General features: G+C 41.3%; 1 protein-coding gene across 1 annotated transcript; it reads right to left on the bottom strand.

Annotated features, from left to right (window-relative positions):
* Positions 1 to 3,667: 3,667 nt before the first annotated feature.
* Positions 3,668 to 23,546, bottom strand: MXRA5 (matrix remodeling associated 5). Its single transcript, XM_030477352.2, has 7 exons — positions 23,293 to 23,546; positions 20,564 to 20,782; positions 17,935 to 18,064; positions 17,211 to 17,601; positions 9,514 to 14,523; positions 7,985 to 8,885; positions 3,668 to 6,388 (listed from the first exon to the last, which is right to left on the bottom strand). The coding sequence occupies exons 1-7, from the start codon at positions 23,457 to 23,459 to the stop codon at positions 4,477 to 4,479; spliced, it is 8,730 nt and encodes a 2,909-aa protein (XP_030333212.1). The 5' UTR covers positions 23,460 to 23,546; the 3' UTR covers positions 3,668 to 4,476.
* Between the last annotated feature and the right edge of the window lie 747 nt (positions 23,547 to 24,293).

Raw genomic sequence — 24,293 nt, 5'->3', positions numbered from 1 at the left:
ATGTTCTCAAGAAAAATAACACAACTGTTCTTACAGTTACAAAGTTTTCTTTGTATCAGAGATAGATGCCCCATCCCCGAAAGTGTTCAAGACCAGGTTAGATGGGGCTTTGAGCAACTTGTTCTAGTGGAAGGTGTCCCTGCCCATGCCAGGGGGGATGGAACTAGATGATCTGTTAAGGTCACTTCCAACCTGAACCACTCCATGATTCTGTGATTCTATGATCTCGCCTATATCTTGCCTCAAGTTAACACCATTATTTCTCACAGTAACCTCAGTGAACCTGAAAATCAACTGACCACTGTCTCTATAAGGACTTCCTACACATTTGATTAAATTTTGTATGTAGTATTTGGTCTTTTTTTCCCTCGGCAGAACAAAGTCGTCTAATTTCAACTTACAGGTTTTCTTTCCTGAAACACTTTCTTGGATTCTTTCCCATTCCTTTGAATTTGGGCCCGGCTGGAAAGACAGTAATTATCTCTACTATCTCCATTATGTTGCTTCACACAGCCCTCATGAAGAGATTTCAAAGTGGCAATGTTTTGTTTGAAATGCAATCATGTTTACTTGTACAACTCCTACTCCTTCTTCACTAATATATTGCTGTATGCACATTCAGTTTCTTCCTTTTGACTACAATTCTTGCATTTGTTTTTACTGAATATTTTTTTTATTTTCAATCATTTCACCAATCTAGAAAGATCACTCTGAATTGCAATTTAGTCTTATGTGCTTTAATTTCTTTCATTATCATAATATTCACATATTTTCAAAGTGTCTTCTTGATACCTGATAGCATTATTGAAAATGTGAAATGGTACCAGACCTAAGCTGGATTCAGTTGACATGTCCTCCTAACTGACAACCAGTTACTCATGACTTCTCTTTAAATGTTTTGAAAACATCTATTCTTGCACTTTATAACAGATAAATCGTGTTTAGTTTGGACATGAGACATCCCATATGACTATATAAAAAAGTCTGTTAAAGATGTGCCATACCAGTTCTCTCTTCCCATACTCTGGATTAATTGCTTTCATGAGAAGGTAACTAGTTTGCTATTGTGTGATTTGCTGTGGAAACGTCCAGAGCAGCTGTTTCTTATCACTGTGTTATTCTACAGATGCTCTTAGATTGATAGTTTAGTAATGAATTAAACAAAGTACCTCTCTTGACACCAGGGTTTTGCTGTTTTATGTTTCCTCAACTACAGATCTAGCATTTTTTTCAGTCTTGTACCTCAATTTGCCTTCATGAGCTTTTGAGGATAATCACTAAAATGTGTAATTGAACTGGCTAGTATTTTAGGAATTTTATCGGATCTTGATGACACAAATAGTCTGTTTAATTCCCATGTTTTCTGCTGTTCTGGCCTACCTCCATTTTTATTATTAGTTTTGAGTGGTATTAGGGATATGGTCACAGTGATCCTCTTTTTCTGAAGGCCAAAGAAAAAAAAGTATATACAACTCCAGTGATTTGCAATCTACGCAGTTGTAATGATACCTTGTCTTTCTCTTCCAAGAAAGATGTCAAATAAATCTTTTTTCTCCCTTTTCAAAGGAAAAAGCAAGGAATGGCAAGTTTTTCTTTCCATGGAAACTACCCACAACCTGCTTTGATTGATCAAGTGAAAATTACGAAACCTTCTCAAACCAAGAGCAAGCACTTAATTTCCCAGCGCTTTTCAAAATCAGAATAGGAATAAGCTCCATTCTCTTTGAATGCATGGCTCCTGCTTGGTTTGAAAGATGAACGAAGACTTCTGAAAAAAATGAAAATTAATGAACTGTTGCGTCCTTGAAGGAATGTGAATTTGTCATTGATTTATTCAACACAGCTTGCAGATAATTACATTGAAATAAAGGAAGAAGTTATGAATTAAAATCAATATGTCCTACAACTGCCTTCATTTGATGGATGACTCGCCACATGGAGTGACATGTAGATTCAGGCCCAAGAATAGAAGTCCTGGAACAGACTTGGTTCCCCTGTGAACTTCTTTATTTCTACAAAAGGCACTCAAGATTAATATCCTGAACAACTGGTATCTCAGCAAAGAAATAATATGACAGACAGAACATTTGGCCAAACATTGTTTTAGTGTAAAAAGTGTCCATATAATATTTATTACGCTGCAGTTATATTTATTTTGGAAAAAGATTATGATTTATAGGCCTTTCATTGCGAATATGCTTTCATGAAAGGGGTAAAGGCAAACACCATAGAAATGATGATACATAAAAAAGGTAAATCCAATTTTGAGGAAATTTTTCAAGTTTCCACTGGCAGCAGTGGAAACTTTGGACTGATGAATAAACCATGATCAGATGCTTTGTTTGATCCCAACAGATCTAATGTTTGATTTTTGGATTCTAGTTTCTTCCCTTAACATATTAATGTTAATGGAAATATACAGAATTCAGTATCCAAGAATAAATCTAAATTCACATAAGTGTTAGCTGAAGACTGGACAGACAAACTTATAAAAGTGCTTGACTCCTACTCCAATGCTAAAATGCTGGCTTCAGACTCTTTTAAAAGATGTATTATTATTAAAAATTTTATTACCATTTTCCAAGAACCACTATAAAATAAAAAAGTGCTAAAATTAATTAAAGGAACTAAAGACATATCTAATCTGTGACATGTTCAAGGAAAATAGCCAGATTAGGAAAGATCGCATGAGCAATCTAGTTAAAAATCTTGACTACTCATTCCTTCTTCATTAACTACTCTCATAAGCAACTACATCCCTGCTGGAAATTTAGGCACATGCTTCATCTTAAGCACTGATTTTCTGATTCAGGGCCCAAGGATTTAAACCATAAAAGAGAAACTAAGACATAATTGTTATTTAATTAGGCCAGGAACATAACTGTAACTTTAATAAATGCTTGTGTACAAACAACATTTTAGCCTTTACTGACTTTTTATAAAATAAGTTTTAAGAAATATCCTATAACATAAATTTTGCCCCTTGTATCTTCAGCAATGTCCTTGTCATTTAATTCAACATTCTTGATCTCATCAAATACTTTTTACCTGTAGTAGTTCAGTTCTGTTTATCATTATGATATATATGAATTTTGTAACGGCTTACAACTTTCCTAAACTGGGTAGATTTGTGGGGTGAGAAAATCTTCATTAATTGTTTTTAACAAATGTATATATTAGAAGAACTCTTTACACTACTTGCTGCCATGTTTTGATCAATAGAGAAAATAAAGCTTTTATCGTTGTTATATTCTAAAACATGAGGATAAGTTTTATGAACAATCAGAACTTTAAGAATTTGGGAATATCTTCTGAACCTGTATGTTTTAAGGTTAACATTTGCAAAATTCTGACTGGAGTTGTTTGTTGAAACATGGAATATTCAGTATCTTGTAGCAATTATTTCTATGCATAATTGATAAATCTTCTTAAAATTATGTACATTATCCAATAAACCATCCTTGATTGGAGAAAAAGTATTGAAATTGTAAATATATCCTGAAATATGCATAACAGGAGTGTTAAGTTTTTTATTAGGAAGTCACGTATAGAAAAATAAAGAGTATGTGTAACACTGCATGACTTCTGTTTTTTGGCTGAACTTCATACTCTTACTGTTTGGAGTTCCCTATTTTCTCAGAACAAAATGAAAACCACAGTGATTACCTTTTTTGGAAAACATTTTTTATTATAAAATGTACAGTATATTGACCTTAATATTATAAAACACTGTAATGTATCAGAGTCTTGTAAAGACCAATAATTTATAAAATGAGACCAAGTTCATTGTTACTCTTTCTAGTCTCATAGTCTGATTTAAAAGTATATATATAAAATACATAATGAATGATTTGATTGTAGCATCCTTAGTAGCTGGACAAGGTTTGTTCATATGTTCATATGTAACTAATGTCTGCATTTACTTCTATTAAAATAGATCACTCTTACTTGCTAAGTTAGTCTTTGATTTTGAAGAGCTGGCAGAAGAATGAACAGAAAGGTTAGTAATCATATTCTATAAGGCTAGATTATGTAAAAGCGCTGCAGGGTATAAAGAAAATTATGTTTTACTAAAGCACTTCAATCGCTGCAGCTCATTTATTAACAGTTAATACTTCTTTGGTACTTTTAAGGTGCTTGTTAGAAAAAGAAATAGCTTTGGGCTACTGACAAGAATAGAGTACTTTAGTTCTCAGATCCTATTGGATAGCAGGAAAAAACCACACTACACTGTCTTACCAATTTAAAGACCTTTCCCAATGTATTAAGTTTCCTCAGTTTCAGTATGTCTACTGCTTCCTTTTATTGCAGGGACTTACTACCACATTGAGTACAAACGCAATGCACTTTCTATGAAAATTCCTGGGTTTTCTGCCCGCAGCCTTTCTGCCTTTGTTGCAAGCAGTACTTTCCTTGTTGCATTTGCTTGGCAGTGACTTGAACACTAGTATCCAGCCAAAGGAACTTGTTTTAGTGTTAGAATATGTGTATGTAGGTTGTTTTCGAATCACTGCCTAATATATTTTTAGCAGTGCATTTATAGAAGCCCGCATCCCTTTGAGTAGACTGCTGGATTACTAATGACCCCTGAGGGTGGAGGAATTTGTTTCCATACAGACGGGATTGAGCTCCTGTTGTCAGATGTGATTTGTCTGGAAGCTCCCATGTTATTTCTGCTTTAGGAATCCCAATGGCCATGCAGTTCAGTTTTACTGAATTTCCAGGCCTGGCATAAATGACAGGTGCTGGCTCACTGGTGATCCGGGGAGGATAGGCTATCACAATGACAGGCACATTCATAACAGAAGTGCCATACTCTGTGGACACCTTGCACAGGTAAGTGCCCCTGTCAAATACAGAAGCCTCACGCACTGTCAGTGAGCCATTCTCAAGCAGGGAAAAGCGACCCACAGCTTCGGGGGCATCCAAAACCATCCCATTGGGCAGCGTCCAGGAGATCTGTGCCCGCTGGTTTGGCTGGGTGACGCAATGGAGCTGCAGGGTTTCTCCATTGATGATGCTCACCAGATTGTTGTACTGGTTGCTGATTTCTGGCCTAAGTCCCACCTTCAGGAAGACTACTCGTTCCACATAACCTCCTGGGTTTCTGGCTGTACAGCGGTAAGTCCCAGCATCCCCAGATGAGAGGCTGCTGATGTGTAAAATCCCATCCCTCTTATGGTAAAATCTGTGCAGACGGCTGCCACTCAGCACTTCTGTGCCATTGGGAAGGATCCAGCTTGTGCTGGGCTTGGGGTTCCCCTGGACTGAACAATTCAGATTGATGCTGTGTCCAGCAATGGCAGTGATCCTTTCATTCACAGGGTCTCTGAAGGAGGGTTTCTCCAAATGGTCAGTGATGAGGAGCTGCACAATCAGTCTTGCTTCCCCTCCTTCGTTCCGTCCAATGCATATGAGCTGCACTGCATCTGTCTGCCTCACCCCTCTGATGTCCAGGGTACCATTGCGATGCACAGTGATCCTGTTCCCATAGTAGGGAGCTGGCAGGATTACTCCTTCTGGAAAAGCCCATAAGACCCGTGGAGCAGGTATACCTTCAGCTTTGCAGTCAATAAGTTTCCGGCTGTCCCTGATGGCTGTCTCCCTCACAGATGTTACTGCACTGACATGACCATTGATTCTGGGAGGCTGAACATTAACCTGGATCCAGATGATTTTCCGATCTTCTCCAGCGCTGTTCCGTACCACGCAAGTATAGTTACCACTGTCAGATCTTTGGGCTTTTTGGATGAGGAGGGTGCCATCCCTATATATCTGGTATTTTTCAGATAGGGCAGGAATGGGCCGGTTGGTTGGGGAGAGCCAGGTCACTTTGGGAGTGGGTTCTCCTTTGGCTTCACATGCTACTGTGACAACATCACCATAGGGTACATTAATAACAACATATGTTTTGTTCCTGATAGTTGCAGGCTCAGCCACTACTTTGACCCGCACTTTCATCTCATCCTTCCCAATCTGGTTCTCAGCATAGCAAGTGTAGTCCCCTTCCTCTCTCAGTCCAACATCATTGAAATACAGGGTTCCATTATTGAAGACCACGTATCGCTTTGTCCGGCTGCCACTGTCATCTGACTGCAAGAAGGTATTGATCATGCTGCCATCTGGGAGACCCCAGGAGATCTCTGGATTTGGCAGACCTGTGGCTACACAGTCAACTTTCAGGTCCCCTCCATACTTGACCTTGTGGTTATTCTCATTCTTATGTTCTATTTTTGCTGGTTTCATCATCACATTCACTTTGAGGACCACATAGTCATCCCCTATCTTATTGCGGGCCACACACAAATAGTCTCCTGCATCTTTATCTGTAACTGAATGGACAACCAAAGTCCCATTGCTAAATACTTTGATTCTAGTCTCCAAGGTACTGTAAGGAAACAAAAAAACAGAACATGAGCTGCAAAATCACATTTTAGGTATTAATTATTGAATGAAATCTGGGGAAAAAAAATGCAACAATTCAACAATACTGAAAAGAGCAGAAGGGCATTGCTATTATTAGATAATTAGATGGTCTGAAATGTTCAAGCTATTCCAACACCAAAAAGCAAATGGAATAAAAAATAATTCTACTCACTTGTAACCAAGCCATTTGGTTAGATGCAATGGCCTTAACAGTGGGTTTGACAATTAAAAAACCATAAAATACCAAATGATGGTATTTTTAACTCTTCTGACTGCATGTACAGTGTTCTGTAACATTCAAATATGGGATCTCTGAATTATATACTTCACAGAAACCTATATGAACCATAACTATGGAGTTTGTCAGTTGGGTCCTCAGCTAAAAACGAATCAAGATGAACAACTTCCCCTGGCATTAGGTATAATATTTTAAACATTTAGAACAATTACAAAGAAGCAACATGTTGCTAAACTTTGAAATATGGGGAAAAAAATTCATTGTGCTAAAAAGCTATTATTCTTTTCCACTTCACTATGAAATTGGTGTATTGTGGTCAAAGCTAATTTCCCCAGTAGCCCCATTTTTCTCACCAAAGATCATCTCTTGCATTTGAAAAACTGCCCATATAAAGATCACGGGGAGGGGGGAACCAAACCAAAATGCCAACCAAACTCCAAAAAAAACCAAACCAAAACCAAACCCCAAAAAACCAAAAAATCCCCAGTATTTTCCTGCTATCACTATGAGGCATAAAATGAATTCTGGATTTTGTGCTAGCTACAGGCTACCTAAGTAATTTTTTTGTCAATATGAAAAAAATTATGACTAAGTTCAGCTATTAAGTTGTTGACAATTATGCATTTTAATTTCAGTACATTTCTCATCTGTCTATAGTGCTCAAAGAGTGAGCAATGAGTAATTTGTAGAGCAGAAATTGTGTTTTCAGCAAAGTCTTAGGACAGTTACTGAAAGTCTGGACAAGTGATATTTTATTTGATATTGCAAATATTGCAGAGGGTATTGGTTTAGGCATTTATATGCAACTGGGTTTGCACAGACCTTTCTGTAAGGTAATGTTTGTTTATAAAACAATACTAAAATTATCATGCTTACTTAAATAATTATAACATGATTTATTTGTCCTATGTTTACTGTGTATAATGATTTGTAGAACAGATAAAAATCAGTGATCACATTTCTCCTGGAGAAAAGCAGGCACCCATGCAACTCTATGCAGACTAAGCACATTGGAACAACCAGTGCACGAGCTGTACATCTTAGCTTTTGTCATTGGACATTATAAGAGGTTGTAAAAGACAAATAGTAGAAACTTATACTTAACATCTGAAGCTGACTTTTCAAGACTACCATTGTTTTCCACAAAATTATGCTAAGTTATGACTTAGCTATCTTGATGTAATTTCAAATTCTTCCTTAAGGATTGGAGGCCTCATTCAAAATTCTCAGAAGTCACGAATGAAACTTGTACAGATATGGTCTTTTCTCTAAATTAATCTAAAGTGTAATTTAGCTGCGACACCTCAAATAGTAATTTACCTGTGTAGGGAATCAATCATCCTTTTGGAAGGCAACCTCCATAATATCTGAGGCCAGGGGTCACCAGAAGCACTACAGTCCAAACGCAGGATGCTGCCATAGGTTACATCTGTTCTCTGAGGAGAGCTCCCAGTGATCTTAGCGTTAGATGCATACTTCTTCACATGGAGTTGTACTGTTCTCCTGGCAGCTCCCACCATGTTAGCAGCAATGCACTCATAGATCCCACTGTCCTTGGGGGAGACATTGCGAATATAAAGAGTTCCATTGGGAAAAACAAATAAATTCCCATTGACAAACTGAGAAGGCCGGATTTGTGTGCCATCAAAGACCACCCAGCGAATGCTGGGAGAAGGTGCTGCTTTGGCAGTGCAGTGGATGTTAATACTGCTACCAAGGGGCAACGAAATGTTCTCTTGCTTATCCTGCTGGATGATGGGGGGTAAGGCTGCAATGTGTAGCCTCACTGCAATGCTGTCAGCTCCTGCAGCATTGCTTGCTACACATTTGTAAACTCCTCGGTCTGTAAAAGTTGCTTGCTTGATAGACAGGGTTCGATTTTCATGAAGCATTATCCTGCTTTCTGCAGTGGTGACTGTCTGCAGAATCTTCCTATCTGGGAAAATCCATGAAATATGTGGGCTTGGAGTCCCACTAGCCTGACATTCCATTGCTATGGTCTCTCCAAAATAGACTGTGACATCTCGATAGCGGGAAAGTAAAATTTTGGGCTGGTGAGCTACAACTGTGAGCACGATGATCATTTTATCTATGCCATGCAGGTTCTGAGCTGTGCACAAATACTGTCCACGATCCTGAAGTTGAACATTTCGGATAAGGAGGGTACCATTTTTCCAGACTTCAAACCTCTGTAACCTCGTGTTGGCTGTCATTAGAGCTCCTGGGAAGGTGAGAGGAAAGAAAGAAATGGAAAGTCAAAGGGTTTAAGACATACATCGTTGCATTGAAAAAGTCTTCTGTTTTAGATTTGCTTAATATCAATTACAACTTCAGCTGGATCACACAACATCTTCCGTCACTCTCCATAGCTCAAATTAGCCTTTGCTTCCATTGCAGAACCATACTAGCTTACAAGCATGTACAGTGTGGGACCTTTTAAGGGCTTTATGCTTTAGGATTCCTCTTAAATCTTTACATAATTTATCTTTTGCTTATGGAGATGACACACACATCAATATTTAAGGCAGCAACGTTAACAAGCTCACACTCACTAGTGTTGTCATCATAAATTCTAACTGCTGTGCATAGAGTTGGCTGATATCCCCTCTTCAAAAAATAAACTCATCAAATGCTAGAGGTTTTCTTTTACTACAAGAAATACTGCAAGGTTATTTTTAGCTGTAATGATTAGTTGCAATTAGTCACATTTTATCTATAATAATTAAAAGACAGAAATTATTCTTCAGTGTTTTGGACTATTCCTGCAATCATGTCGCATGTCTATGCAACAATCCAAGTATTTGTACCCTTAAAAAACATGCGGAAGAATACAATTTTCTCTGTCTTACCTGTAGAGACTTTTGTCCAAGTAATAAAAGGCTTGGGTTCCCCTACTGCATCACAAGGGATAAAAACATCTGTTTCAGCAAGGACAGATATGCTCTGAGACCCTTTTGTGCTAATTTTAGGTCTTTCTCCGTGTATCCTGAAATTAGTGGAAGACTGAATTCCAGATGAATTGTGAGGCATTATGCCTCCCACATAAGGCACAGACGGCACTTTTTGATGATGATGATAGACATTTTTAAAAGGATGAACTGTAGTGGATATCTGTGGTTTCGTGTGCTGAGAAAGAAAGGCTGGAGGTGTAAGCTTCAAAATCATTGGTGGTGGTGATATGGTGGTTGTGGCATGTGGCATTGGAGGCAGTGGAAGAGCTGTAGCTTTCTGCACTGTAAACCTAGTAGGGGAGACCTGGGCAACCTTCTCATTTGTGTCTTTTGGAACTAGTTGACTAGGGACCGGTGGTTTATGATGCATACTTAAGTGAGGGAATATCCTTGTTCTGTTGGAAAGGAATGGCATTCTGGAACTAGGATAATAAGGGATCCCTTGACTCGGTAGTCTCCCTGCTGTGCCTCTGCTATCTGGAAGATAGTTATTCCCAAAAAATTTTGAATTCATGTTGTATTTGTTCTGACCCTGATTACCAAACTTGCTTGCCGCGAATGGATTTGTTTTGTGAAATGGAGAGGTTTGTGTTGGGGTAGTTGTTTCTCTCTGAGATGCCAAAGATTTTTTATCCTGGATGGTATGTGCTGCATATGCCGTTATCTCTGGTTTGTTTGTGTAGTGAAGAGGCTGACGTGTTGTAAAATAGTGAAATGAACCTTGTGCTACAATATATGGAGGCTTCGCTGTACCTCTTACTGGAACATGCTTTGGAGGCACAATAGGCAGTCTTTGGTTTAGGGTTGGTATCATTCCAGCAGGTGGATGGGGAAGGTTTGGATTTAGCAGTAAGCTGTTGTTTGACTTGCTACTATACAACTCTTTGAATTGCTCCTCTTTTAGCTGTATGCTAATCCTGTTTTGGCTAGAGGAAGGAGTAGGGTGTACATTCCATCTTGAGCTCACAACCATTTTACCACCATCTGCTTCAACTTGTTTTGCTTCTTGATTGAAGACATTACTCTCCTCAGTTATGGAACGAAGAGAAGGACTTGAAGTGCTTGAAATGGAAGAGGGAATAATGGTATGTTTTATAAATGGAATAAAGGCAGTGGATGTAGCCTGAGGCTTTTCAGTTGTCTGCAAAGTGGGATCATGATGAAATACATGTGACATAGCTTCCTTTTTATCCAAAGAAGATGGCTTTGTCCCAGTCTGAGAAGCATCAAACTTCTTTGTTTCTTTAAGTGTAAAAGTCTGAGTTTCTGTTGTGCTGAAGGAGGAGGACAAAGTAATAACCTCTTGTTGCTGAGGTGGCTCAGTTATTGCTGGTGTTTCTAAAGATACTGTGGGCTTCCATGGCTCCTTTGAAACTGAGAGGTCCTGAAAAACTTCCACTGTGCCAAAAGGAATACTTAAGTCAGTCATAGCAGGATGTACCAGCTGGGATGTTCCTGAGGTTGTTTCATTAACCGCAACTTCTGAGTCTAATAGGATAGGCTCTTCTTGAGATGCTTGTTTTGAAGATAGTATCAAGCTGTTCATATACTCAGGAAAAGTTGTTGTGCTTGGCTGTTCTGCCTTTCTATCCATAGTTTTAGAATCTGCTTTAATGCCCTTCTCCTCTGATATATTGTCCAATGAGTGGTATGTTGGCGCTTCACTTTGCTCCGGTTTCAGAGGCGCATTTGACTCTCTCGTGGGAACTGTGTCATGTACAACATATGATGATAAAATCGTGATAGGTGCAGTCACTGGAAGTGCCAAGGTTTCAGGAATAGAAGAGAGTGTCACACGTTTTTCTTCAGATGGAGAAGCAGTAGGCCTAAAGAAGGAAGTTGTGATCACCTCTCTGATTTTGGTGATTTTCTCTAAGACAACTGGATCAGTAACTAATGGAGTGAATTCCATATGCTCCTCTTCCTTAGCATGTATTTTGACATGGTTTTTAAGATCAGGACTTTGAAGACTTGCAGAAGAAGTTCTGGTCACAGCTTCAACTTCAGGTGTCCTTGGAACAACAGGCATCGCCTCTGTGGTTAAAACAACACGGGGGAAAGGCTTTGGTCTTTGCCGGATTCTGCTCGGCCTCAGTCTCCTTCTCCCATAAGGCCTTTTTCTAGCATGCTGAGTAACAACTGAAGGCATGGTCTTTCTATAGCGAGTTGTTGTTGTGGCCACAGTGGTCAATTCACTGGTGGAAAAAGCAGTTTTTGTCCCCTCTGCTGTTTTATGAGGAGCACCAGTACTATGCAAAATTAATGTGGGATCTACTACGGGAGTAGCCAGGTTTGTGTGTTCTCCTCCTTGAAAATTCTCTGCGTAACTACTGGACATGCTTTCTTGAGTCACTATGTTCCTGTGGGTCTCAGGTTCTTCTTTGCTCTGAACCTTGATGGGTGTGACAGCTGGAAAACTTGTACTTAAGTCTGCCATTTTTGTCTGACCTGTGGATACTTGTTTGTGCTGGTGTATCAAGTCATTGCTCTTTTCTGTAACAAATGAAGAAATGGATGAAGAAATGGTAGTAGTAGTGCCTATAGAATCTGTTGGGATGATCTCATCCAGCTGAGAAGGTGTTAAAATTATGGTGTCAACACTCATTGGCTCCACTTCATTTAACTTCATGCTTGTGTCCAAGACACTGTGAAGATCCACAGTCTGAGATTCAGCTAGGACAGTAGCATCAAGTGGTAGCTCAGCAAAACCAGAATTTTCCTCTGATGTAGAAGACATAGTTCTATCTACATTTTCCACTGTGAATGCACTGCTCTGAATATTAGGAATGTTTGTTTCAATTTGTCTGGTTAGAGGTTCTTCAGTGAGAGCATGGATATTTTCTTTGACTACCACCGAATCATCAGTCCTAACATCAAGATGCTGCTGGCCTTGGGGTTGCACAGTAGCAGAGACAGGAGTCAAATACGGACCCAATTCAGCGATTTCTACAGAATATGTACTTGTAGGTGTTTCTAAAGCCCTGAGATCAGAAAAAGGTTCAGTTTCTGAACTCATTAATATGGACTGGACTGGAAATGCCTTAGTATTGTGGGAAATAGTGACTGAGGATGGCTCATCTTCACCCGTAGGTGATGCATCAGCAGAGGAATCAACTACATAAGCTGCTGTCTCTGAAGGCAAAGGACTGGCTACTGGATAAGGGACTAGAGTAGTTTTCTGCATGACTGATGGCAGTGCAGTTGTTAAAGAAATGGTAATGGCTGTTGTTGTTCTAGGAATATTCTTCCCACGGACCTTTGCCAAAATGTCAGCCCAATGCTCTGGATTAATCTGCTTGCTTGCCACATTAATTCTTCTTCGAGATTCAAATACTCTTCGACCTTCTGCAATATTGCTGTCTTGGGTTCTATCAGGACTCTTCCAGATTTTAATTTTCCTTCTGCCCTTCTTCCCCTTTTTAATTTGAGTCTCTGGCAGTTCATCACTTTTTTGTTTAAATGGTATTTCCCAGTCTTTCAGGTGGTTCTTCCTTCGTGCGAACTCCTCCACGCCTCCTGCCCCTGATCCCTCTCCATCACCTATGATTCTCTCTCTCGATTTTGACAAACTTTTTGAGCCTGGGCGCTTTTTTAGTTTTATCCTTTTAAATGACCTGTCAGACACCATTTTATTTACTGTGACCCTTACAGCCAAGTGATCTGACCCCTGCTGATTGACAGCCACACATCTGTAATGGCCACTATCACTGACATGACTTTTTGGAATAAGCAAAGTACCATTGTCCAACATATATCCTTTTGAAGAGTTTGCTAAATCATTAAATACCTGGCTGTTTGGAAGAATCCAGCTCAACTGTGGCTCTGGGATGGCAACTGCATTGCACGGCAAAACTATTGGATCCCCTACATTTTTTTCAACTCTCACTACGTCTGAATCAGCTACCTGAATAGCTGGAGGCTGCACTACAAGTCTGTAAGTCATTATGTCCACATCATCTCTCACTTGGGCAATGCAGTGGTACAAACCACCATCAGTATAACTCACTTCTTTGATTATTAGCTGGCCGCTACTGAGAATGGAAAACCTACTGTCTTTCTGATTAAATGGTGCTTGCAGCTTAGTCCTGTCTGGAAAGAGCCACTGAATGGAGGGGCTCTCAGAGGCTTTCACACTGCAGCTCAGCTGACACGCTGACCCTTCCACCACGCTCTGTGCTGTCCTTGTGCTCTGGTTTTGCTCTATCATTACCCATCTTCTTTGCTGCCTGGTGTCTTTGACATGAATTGTCTGAGAAAACACAGTAAAAAAAGATAGCACCACTTTCTTCCCTGTACTCTGTCGCCTGTTTAACTGGATATTTATAAGAGGTTGCATCACCCAGGAAGGCTCAGACAGTATTTGAGCTTTTACACCTGTGTAGTAAAGAGCATCATAATCTGAGCCTTGCCTGTACTGATAGCTTATTTTAGGCTCTTTGCTGAGCATAAGTTCCCTCTCTAATTTGACAGGTACTTCACTGTAATAAGCTATAAGCTTCCACAGTTTTTCATAGTTTTCTCGATTCATTGGACATTCAAAATCCAGTGAAATTGTAGCATTTATATCAATCTCCTGAGTTTGGATTTGATTCCACTGAATTTTTGTAGAGCCTGTTGGTTTTTTGATTTCACAGTTCAGGTGGACTACATTGCCATGCTCATCAGTCATATTTAGAGTAATGTTCCATGGAGAGGACTGCAGGTCTTCCAGAGGGATTTCATAACCGCCACCATCTTCTTCATCCTGAGTGCTGCTATTCTGCCTCAGTGAGGACTGAATGATAGGTTTCTTACAGGAAATATCATTCAAGTTTTGAATATCTTCTTTCTGCAGCTGCTTTGGGCTGTTGCACTTAGGACAGAGCTGCCCGCCTTCATAGGCTTTGTCCTTTTTGCATTTTAGAACACCTGCAAGAAAAAGAAAAAGGAAAAAAAAAAGGTGGGGTACAAAAGATAGGTAAGCTGAAGAACTCTGTCCTAGAGTTAGAGAACTAACTCTTCATTAGGGACTGCAGTGATAGGACAAGGGGTAGTAAGTTCAAACTTACACAGGGAAAGTTTAGGTTAGATATAAGGAAGAAGTTCTTTACTGTGAGGGTGGTGAGGCACTGGAATGGGTTGCCCAAGGAAGTTGTGAATGCTCCATCCCTGGCAGTGTTCAAGGCCAGGTTGGATGGAGCTTTGGATGACATGGTTTAGTGCGAGGTGTCCCTGCCCATGGCAGGGGGGTTGGAACTAGATGATATTAAGGTCCTTTCCAACCCTAACTATTCTATGATTTTGTGATTCTAACTCCCAAAACTAAGAAATAGACTGCATGAGGAACACATTATGGCACATGAAACAAAAGGCAAGGCTTTTAAAATGGTACCTCTTTGTTTTACAGTTGAATGGGTGCCTGATTCTCAAACTGACCACAATTTCTTCTGACTTTAATGAGAGGATTGAACACTCAGTCCTTCTGAAAACTAGATTCACTGCCTCTAAATAAATGCCTAAAAACTGAAGTATTCAGAGCAACATTTTAGAATTCAGTAAAAATCTACACTATGTCAAAAAGTCTGCATCTGTACAGTGGCAGCCTACCAATTTAACTTCTGGATGTAAGGTGAAGAGGATGGTGTCCTCTCAGCTTTCAAAAATGCAGCATTTAACTGAGAAATGCTGGACTTCCTCATTACATAATTCAGGAAGCTTTTTATTTTTCTCTATTCATTAACAACAGTACTGGTAATACATAAAACATTCTACTGTAGCTACCAAAATCTGCTGACTAGTTCCTGCACTTACAAGCTATTCGTCAGCAGCAAAAAAACCCATGAAAGTACTACTTCTTCGCTGACCTCTGAAATAACTGTAAACTCTGTAATGATAAAATGAAAACTAAACCAGAGGAGGAGTGCTAAACCTAGAAATTATAGCCTTGACTTGTCTCTTCTATCAATGCCAGAAAGACTCTTGTCTATGCTTTGCCAGTCTGACAAATAAATTTTCTTGAGAAGATCTTACAAATAGAATATTTAACTGAACAAGTCTATCACTTGCAGATCCAAATATGATGTTTCAGAGATAAGAAAACATGACAGAAGTGGCCCACAGTCAACTTGGCAGTCAGTGGCCATGCTGGTCTGAAGAACTTTAATAACTCTACGTGGAAAGAGTTCACACAGAAGTTAATGTTATATAGGTACAAAATCTGTCACGCATGAAAATTGCATGGATAAAGTCTTTTCTCTTTCCAATTATCTCTACTGTTGTAGTGTAGAAAGGGAATCTAATTGAATAAAAATGCTAACAATCCAACACTGCACAGGGAAAGAAAGTTAATCTAATATTTCATTGTTACAATTTACAGTGCAACTTCAGTACACGTAATACACATACTCATTTGAATCAAGAAGAGTATATAAGAACATTAACATGTAAGTGAATATCAAAGTTAGATGCCTTAAGTATCAGTTCAGGCAGGAACACTTAGATTGCACATTCAAGTACCACACACTCTTAAAAGGATTGTCCTACAGCTAAGTGCAAAACCGTGATGAATTACATAAGATGACAAGACCATCATTATCCACCATACATGCTTCAAACCATTATATAAGCTTCGTGACTCCAGTACTCATTTGAGACATCTTCAATTGCAATTAAATGACAGTTCCCTCTTCATATTTTAGCAGCAGCTCTGGTGTAACACCAGTCTCTCGTGTAACACCAGTCTCTCTTACTTACTATAGTAAGCACTTAGCCACCTGAGATGGGGCATTGGTGAACTTGAGACACCCAAATCAAAAACTGACATTCAAAAAACTACTCATTTAGTGTCTTCCTGACATAAAGACATTATAAAAGTGTTTTGGTTTTGTGGTTTTGTTTTGTTTTGGTTTGGGTTGGGTTTTTGTTCTGCACATGACCAGACGCGTTCCAGCCTAAGCAGTGTGATACTTATCTCACATCTAAGCCTGAACAAAGATAGACCAGCTGTCCTAGGAAAATAAACACAGTATTGTAGGTGTTCTCCGAAAATACTTAAAATAGATTTGCTCCATCATAGAAGAAAGTTGTGGTCAATGAAAAAACACAGATAGACACGAAGGATGCTTATTACATAACAGCCTTAACATTAATAGCATCAAAAGTTAAAGGACTCATCCAGGAATTTGGAAACCTAACTTCTATTGCTCCCTTAGCCAAACAAGTTCAAATCCAATGTTCCCACCTCCCATGAGAGGACGTAGTTACTAGTTTTGTTCATTAAGGACAATTGCCAGCCCTTAGCCAAAGGTGTACCACTGTGCAAAGGAACACACTAACAGATTATAACCTAGCTCCTCCTTTCAATTGTAAACTTCATTATCACCTTTCCATTTGAATGTAACACCTAATTGTTGATGAATACAGATTTTTAGCTAGTGATACACACAACTGCTTCCTCTTTGTGCTGTTTTTAAATACATGCATTTATTGAATGGTTACAGAACATAATAGTGCACAGGCATCACACAGGTAACAATACTCAGGAAATAACAAAACCATCCACATGCAGAACAGGAGAAAAATTTGAGTTGAAGAAGCATTGGTATTTTTGTTCTTACCTCCAGAAACTTCATTCCATTGAAGGAGCCACTTTAAACTGCAGTCACAGGCCCATGGATTCCCATGCAGGTAAAGATTTTCCAGCAGTGGCATGCCTTGAAATATCCCTGCAGGCAAGGTCCTAAGAGCATTTTCAGATAGGTAGAGATGTCTTACTGTTGACAGTTTGAAATAATCAAGGACCATAAATGTTGAAAAGGTGTCGGGGTGAAGCTGCTGGAGCAAATTTCCTTCTAAGTGGACCAGTCTCAGAGAAGTTAATCCATTAAAAGCGTTTGGATGAATAAACTCAATTCTGTTGTGGTCCATGTGCAGTCTCATTAAGCTTGAAAGTCCTTGGAGAGTCTGGTCAGTTATGACTTTCAATTTATTGTAACTAATTTTGAAAACCTAAAAAGTAATAATAATAAAAAAAGAATAAAAGAGATTAATTTTTGCTTTTGATCTAAATCCAAACAGAACAACAAGCAAGCAAAATCTTTCCTCCTACATTCGAATATCCTTTGCACCACTGAAAAATGATATGCTGGTCAAGGGAGAATAAAACTGAATATTAGTTGGCATTAGTAAGTGTTATACAGGCATAGTTAAGAGATCTCAAACGTATTTGGGGGGGAAATGCTACCTTAATCCTAAGAAAGGCCCTACAAAAAATGCTTATTTTTGACTTCTATTATTCATGGAAGTTAGAATTTATGAAATTCAGGAAGATCTGAGCATTACCTGTAGAGACACGAGATCTTTCAAAGCACCATTAGGTATACTCTGAATGTCATTTCCATGTATCATGAGCAATTCCAGTTTTGTAAGTCCTGCAAAGGAGTTTTCATATATAGACTGTATACTGTTAAACCTGGAAAAAGAATCACATGTGCAGTTACATTTTATGCAGTGGCTGTCATGGACTGCAAATGTAAAATTAGTATAACCTAACTTTCATGAAAAATTGGAGGGATCTCAATGCATTGTCAAAGGGCCAGAAATTACTGAAACATTTTTACAAGGCCAAGTATACTTAGTTCATGTTTACATTAAGATTCCTTTTAACTAAATTTGTGGCACTTTAGCCATAATTTATGAGTAAGAGTAATAAATAGGTGTTTAAGTTCTAATGGTTGTCAGTATGTTTTTCCATGCAACTCAGTTTATGGAGTGGTAATAAATTAATGGCCTGTAGCCAACCAATGATGCTATGGAGCCCGGCAAACTTGACAGGCTGCAGTGTTGCCAAAATAGCATCTAACAATAAATGAAGAAAGATTTGGAGAGAGGACATTAAAAATTGATATCTCCCAAACAGCACAAGAAGCAGGAAGTCACATCCTGCTTCACTTAGTATTACAACATGTAATTGGCTACATCAACTAATTACCTAAGATCTAGCAACTGACCTTCCAATTATAAAATGTGAGCATAGAAACTGCTTTTGGAGAAGGAAAACAGAAAATCTACTTTTTGAAAATAATTCAGTTTCACTTTGGACAAATAAATCAGATTTTATTGGCCTATATGGAAGCCTTAAGTTTGGTGGCCTCGCTCTGCATTTGGGTTTTCTGTAGGTACACATAAAATTAAATGTATGAGCTAATCTTGGCACAAAATCTCCAAACTAAGCATAGAATTTTAAGCATTTTTCCTATTTTTAAAACTTTCCAAAAAGGAAGGTAAAAGAGAGCAAGACAATAAAATAGTTTGAATATGGAGGAAATACTTTTAGATCCTCACTTTATTATCTATATGAAGATTCTGGATTTGTTTTTGATATTCTTAGCTCACCACCCACTGACTGATACCTGCTGACCGATACCTCCTACAGATCTATTAGGCTTATAGCAATCATCCTATTAAAATTCCTTATTTCAACACCAGCACTTCTAAAAAATATGAACTCTCTAAAGAAAAAAAAATTTCTAAATTATTTCTAGTAAGGAAAATAATCTTTACCTCCAAAATATATAGCAGCTTAAAATAGAACTATGGTAAAAGCTCTTTTCCAAAATGAAAGAAACACAACAGACAGTTAAGACCGTTTCCATTCCTGAGAAAGGACACAACTCAAGTTGTGTCAAGTGATGAATGCAAAGATGGAAAAGGGCTTTTACACTAGCAGTATCAAATACTGTACTTTTATTAAAAAACAGCAAAAAACACCTAAATAACTTAGAAGCCTATGTCCCATTTTCAAAAGCAATTTAGGGATAGAATTTGCCATAGAATTTTTATGTACATGTTGGAGTAGGCTGTGAATATGTGTAGTTTTGAATGTCAGTGGAGAGGGTGACATTTTTGACTCAAAATTCGCATAAAAGTACAGACTGCTGTAATATAGAGTTATGGAGTACAAGGGCATTTTGAGATTAGAATTAGGCTTTAGGTGGATAAAGTGCTGGTGGACAGAAATTTTAACTATGGAGAAGCAAATAAAACAATAAAGTCCCTACTGTCAGTCATTGCATGATCAGTTGCAGCTTACAAGCCTTGAGGTGGTCAGGGTGAGTTCATACCAGATAGTGATATCCAGCTCTGATATCAAGCAGAAGAGGACTGCGAATCTTGCATCATGCCATGTCACATAATGACCCTACACAGCACTTTTGTGATAGGCAGCCTACCAACTGTCCCTGCCTTCCTGTCTCACAATCTGACAGATAGATATGAGTTGGCAATACCCTGGCAGATGAAAATGAGTTGGAGCCTCAGCAATCTCTTCCCAAAACACTGACGTCTGCTTATGTTGTGCTCAAGTTCCTTGGGGGGAAAAAATCCCAAAAAAACCAAAACCACACAAACAAACAAACAAACAAACAACAAAAAACCTAAACAAACAAAAACGACATCAAAAACCAAACCAACCAAACAAACAAACCCAAACACAAACAACCCCAAAGGCAATGGAATAATTTTGTTTCTGCTGTATTACTTTAACATATGCTATGTCTCATTGTACTCCAAAATGCTACCCGGCTACCTTACAGAATACTATACCATATTTTTTTTACATCAGGTGTAAAATTCGGTATTTAGTAGAAATCCCATAGTAGGTTTAATTCACCTTATTTTTTTATACTATAAAAGACGACATGTCCTATTTGCCAAGAAGAACTGACACCATGATATAAATTTTTATTTGAAAATAATACTAACTTTTCTTTGAAAGATAAGGGATACATTAAAACTTTCTCCACCCCAGTTATTGTAGTGTTTGAAATACAGTGCCTGCACGTAACCTCCCATCTCTGCAGTTCTACTTTAAAAGTACACACAGAGATCCCAGTCTGCCGCACGTATGTGAAGCATTCCAGGATTCTGTAGCAGGAATGTTGAACTGTTTGCTATGAACTGCCATACAAACCCAAAATTGATTCTTTCCACGTGTCTGGAGATCCTCGCCGGCACGGCGGCTAAGGAGCGGAAGGTGCAGTGGACCTCAGTGGGGACGTAGCAGGCGCAGGGCTGGGGGCAGGCGTGGGCGCCCGGCGGCAGCCCCAGCCCCAGCATCAGCACCAGGGACAGCGCCCGCGCCGCTGCCGCCCGCTCCCCCATCATGTCACCTCCCCTCGCCGGGCTCCTCCTGGGTCGTCCGGGGGGAACCGGAGGGAAAAAACAACAACAGAGAGAAGAAACAATGAGGTTTTCAATACTTTTAAAAAGGTTTATAATACCTAGCAGTGATTGGCTGTGTCCCAAAAGGTCTGTAGGCAAGGCAAAGTTCATCTGGAAAGAGGTTTTCTGTCGTCCACATCATTTGCTACATCAAAGTTAACACTTCCCCCGTCTTTCACTCCTACTATTCTACTAAATACCAATTCCACTAAAGCTATGCTGTCTCCCTATAGTAATAAATTCTGTCGGTTTGTTCTGCATGCCAAGGGTAGTACTCATTTCATCTAAAAATTAGAAAACTTCAAGGTAAGCATCAAGTTCAAGCAAATTGCCATGGCTCCCTCTACAGTCAACGAAAGAAAAATAGCTACCTATATTCTCTTGAAGATGGATTATCATCAGTTATCTACCTGATTGGATACCTAGAAATAGAACAATTCAGCTCTAGTACAAGTGATCTGACAAGGCGAAATGGCTTTAAACTGAAAGAGGGTAGATTCAGGCTAGATACTAGGAAGAAGTTCTTTACTATGAGAGCAGTGAGGCAGCGGCACAGGTTGCCCAGAGAAGCTGTGGCTGCCCCATCCCTGGCAGTGTTCAAGGCCAGGCTGGATGGCACTTTGAGCAACCTGGTCTAGTGGAAGGTGTCCCTGCTCGTGGCAGGGGGATTGGAACTGGATGATCTCTAAGTCACTTCCAACCCAAACCATTCTATGATTCTATATGATTCTATATGATTCTATGCAGTACAATAGTACAATTAGGCCTCTAATCAGCTAAGTCACATAGCCTAGCTGCATAATTTTTAGACAGCCTATTGCAGTTATTGAAGGAGGGTAAAATGTGGCTGAATGAATCCCACTCATAATGCCTATGGGAAACAGTATGAGTGAGAGAGAGAGTGAAAGAAAGGATTGGCTGGCCATAGATCTAGACTCTTTCATCCTTTGCCCTTCATTATCATGTGATGTTGGATGTGCTCTTACACTACAGTCTGAAACAAAAAGGAGCTAGGTCTGATCAGTTGATTAAATTTGACAAATGATTTAGAAGCCTAAGCACAGACCTCAGAGGAAACCTAAGCAGGAAAGTTTATATTTATAATCTTGCCTTGTCTATCAACACTCAAATTCAGATTGACAGAACTGTGTGCCTAAATCTGGATGGCTGAACCCATGGAGAGTCATTTACAGACACACACTGTTCTAGAACAGACAAAAATCCACATCTGTTACTGACCTAATATACTAATCACTTCTGAAAAGACAATAATTTACATAGATGTCTAATTACAGATTAAGCAGCCTAACTTTGGAGAAACAAGTTTGAAGTATCCCTATTCTTGTCCCTACCATCAAAAGAATTTGAAAGCTCTTCAGATTACAGCTGCGAAGGCTACAATTAGTAACAGAAATTTCATATTCCTGCTCTTGTACAACAATGTGACAATGACGGAAAAGCATTCAGTTCTAGTAGCTCTATTATTAGTTCCATTAGTTATTGCTTTTAGTATAAAAGTCTGATTTTCTCAGATCTGCTAGCAGCGAGACAGACGGGGTTTTTCCTAAGACCATCATGTGCAAACCATTACAGTTCAAAGGAGACGCTCATGGAGATGAAGAGGTGCTCACATATCTGTGGTCAAGTTAATGAGACGTTTTGCATTCCTCACAAGACAAATAGCTTTTGGGTGAGAATACTCAGGTGCTGATTTCCTTAATGTTCTGTTCAATGAAAACTCCTTTCAGGAGGAGGCACCGCACTTCCTCATGGCAGGTGCTTGCTGAGGTCAGGAGGGATTGCAGGGGCTGGGGGGCAGTTGAGGAAGAGAGGGACAAACGCGCTTCCCACGCTTTGCCCAGGTGGGAAGCAGCGGGGTCCTCCAGCCCTCACCCACAGTAGCTCCTGCACCCCACCGCCAGGGGGCGCCCTAGAGCGACCCTCCCGCCATTGGCTGCCCCCACCGCCACCGGCAGCCCAGCAGCCAATGGGCTGCGGCCCCGCCACCGCCGTTGGTGCGCGGCTGCGGAGGAGCTGCGGGACGGGGGGCGGGGCTTGGGGGCGGAGCGCCGGGGCGCTCCGCTGCCCGCTCGGCTCCTGCGGGGACCGCGCCCGGCCCGCGGGGAAGTTTTGGGGGGCGGCGGGTAGTTCGCGGGTTTGCCTGTCCCCCTGAGCCGGGCCGTGCGCCAGCCGCGGCCATGGCGGAGGGGGCTTGCGGCAAGCCGCGGTTCCCCCCGACCCCTGTTTCTCTTTACTGTACCGGAGGGCAGATGCTTCCCATTAGAGAAGAATGTCCCCGCCGGGCTGAGCAACAGGAGAGGACGGGCTGAGGGCGGCCGCCGACACACGGCAGCACAGTCCGCAGGGCCCGCCCATCTCCTCCTCGTCCGCGCAGTCCCGCCGGGGAGACTCCCTTCCCAACCACCCCCCTCCAACCGGGCACCGGCAGCCACGATCGGCCGTGCGCTGGCTCCTTACCTGCAGCCGGGCGCGGCAGTCTCAGCAAGCGCTGCCCGCCGCTCCCATGCCCCCGGAGGGCTGCAGGCGGCGGCTACCTGGCTCCTGGCCTCTCCTCCGGCACCGGCCGGCCGAGGCCCATCGCAGCCCGCGGCGGTCCGCCTCGACGCTGCCTTAGGACTCCTCATCGCCCGTCATCCTGCGGGATCCGCCGGCCTGCCTGGGTCCCCCCGAAGGAGCATAAGCGGTGGGCAGCAGCCGCGCAGAACCCCGTCGCGGGGGGCGGTGTTTTAATTAGTGTTGTTCTCCCCTCCCCCGGTGCCCCGCGTCCCCGCGGTTAGTCGGGACGCCGCACTCCGTCAGCCCCGCCGGGAGCCAAGCGCGTCGCTCCGGGCGCTGCGGGATCTCCGAGGGCGAGCGGGCGGACGGGCGATGCCGGCGGCTCCGTGCCGCTTGACGGGCTGCCCGGGGGCGCAGCTCCGGCGGCGGTTGTAGTCTCCCGCCGCCCGCCGCGGCATGGGGACTGGGGACGAGCGGCGCGGGTTGGCGGGGCGCCGCGTTCCGCCGCTCCACCCGCCACCGGGCGCTGTGCAGGGGGAAGGCGCGGCGGAGCGGCTCGTCTTGCCGGGTGGGCGGCCCCTCAGCGGGGGCGGGGAGGGGGGGGGGGGGGGGCGGTGCGGGCGGGATCGGCCGGGGGTGGAAACAGGAGAAGGCGGGGGGCGACGAATCCGTCGAGCGGGCCGCGGGAGCTGCGGTTGCAGCGGGAAAGGCGAGCCTCAACCTGGGACCGCGATCAGTAGCTTACGGAAAGTTTGTGTCTGGGACCTGGGCGGATCGAGCGGTTTTGAAACTCTCAGATGTGCAGCTGCTTGCGTTGTGCGCGTACACACACTCACAGGCAGAGTCCAGAATATAACCCCAAAACTGGACCAGTCATCCTGGATTTCCTGCTCTTCTCATAGTGCTATAGGTGTCCCATCACAACACAAAGAACCAGCCTCACCAGGATCCTTTACTGACAT

Source organism: Strigops habroptila, chromosome 2, assembly GCF_004027225.2.
Source record: "Strigops habroptila isolate Jane chromosome 2, bStrHab1.2.pri, whole genome shotgun sequence".
In the NCBI taxonomy this organism is placed as follows: Eukaryota; Metazoa; Chordata; class Aves; order Psittaciformes; family Psittacidae; genus Strigops; species Strigops habroptila.
This window is presented reverse-complemented; position numbering and strand designations above follow the sequence as displayed.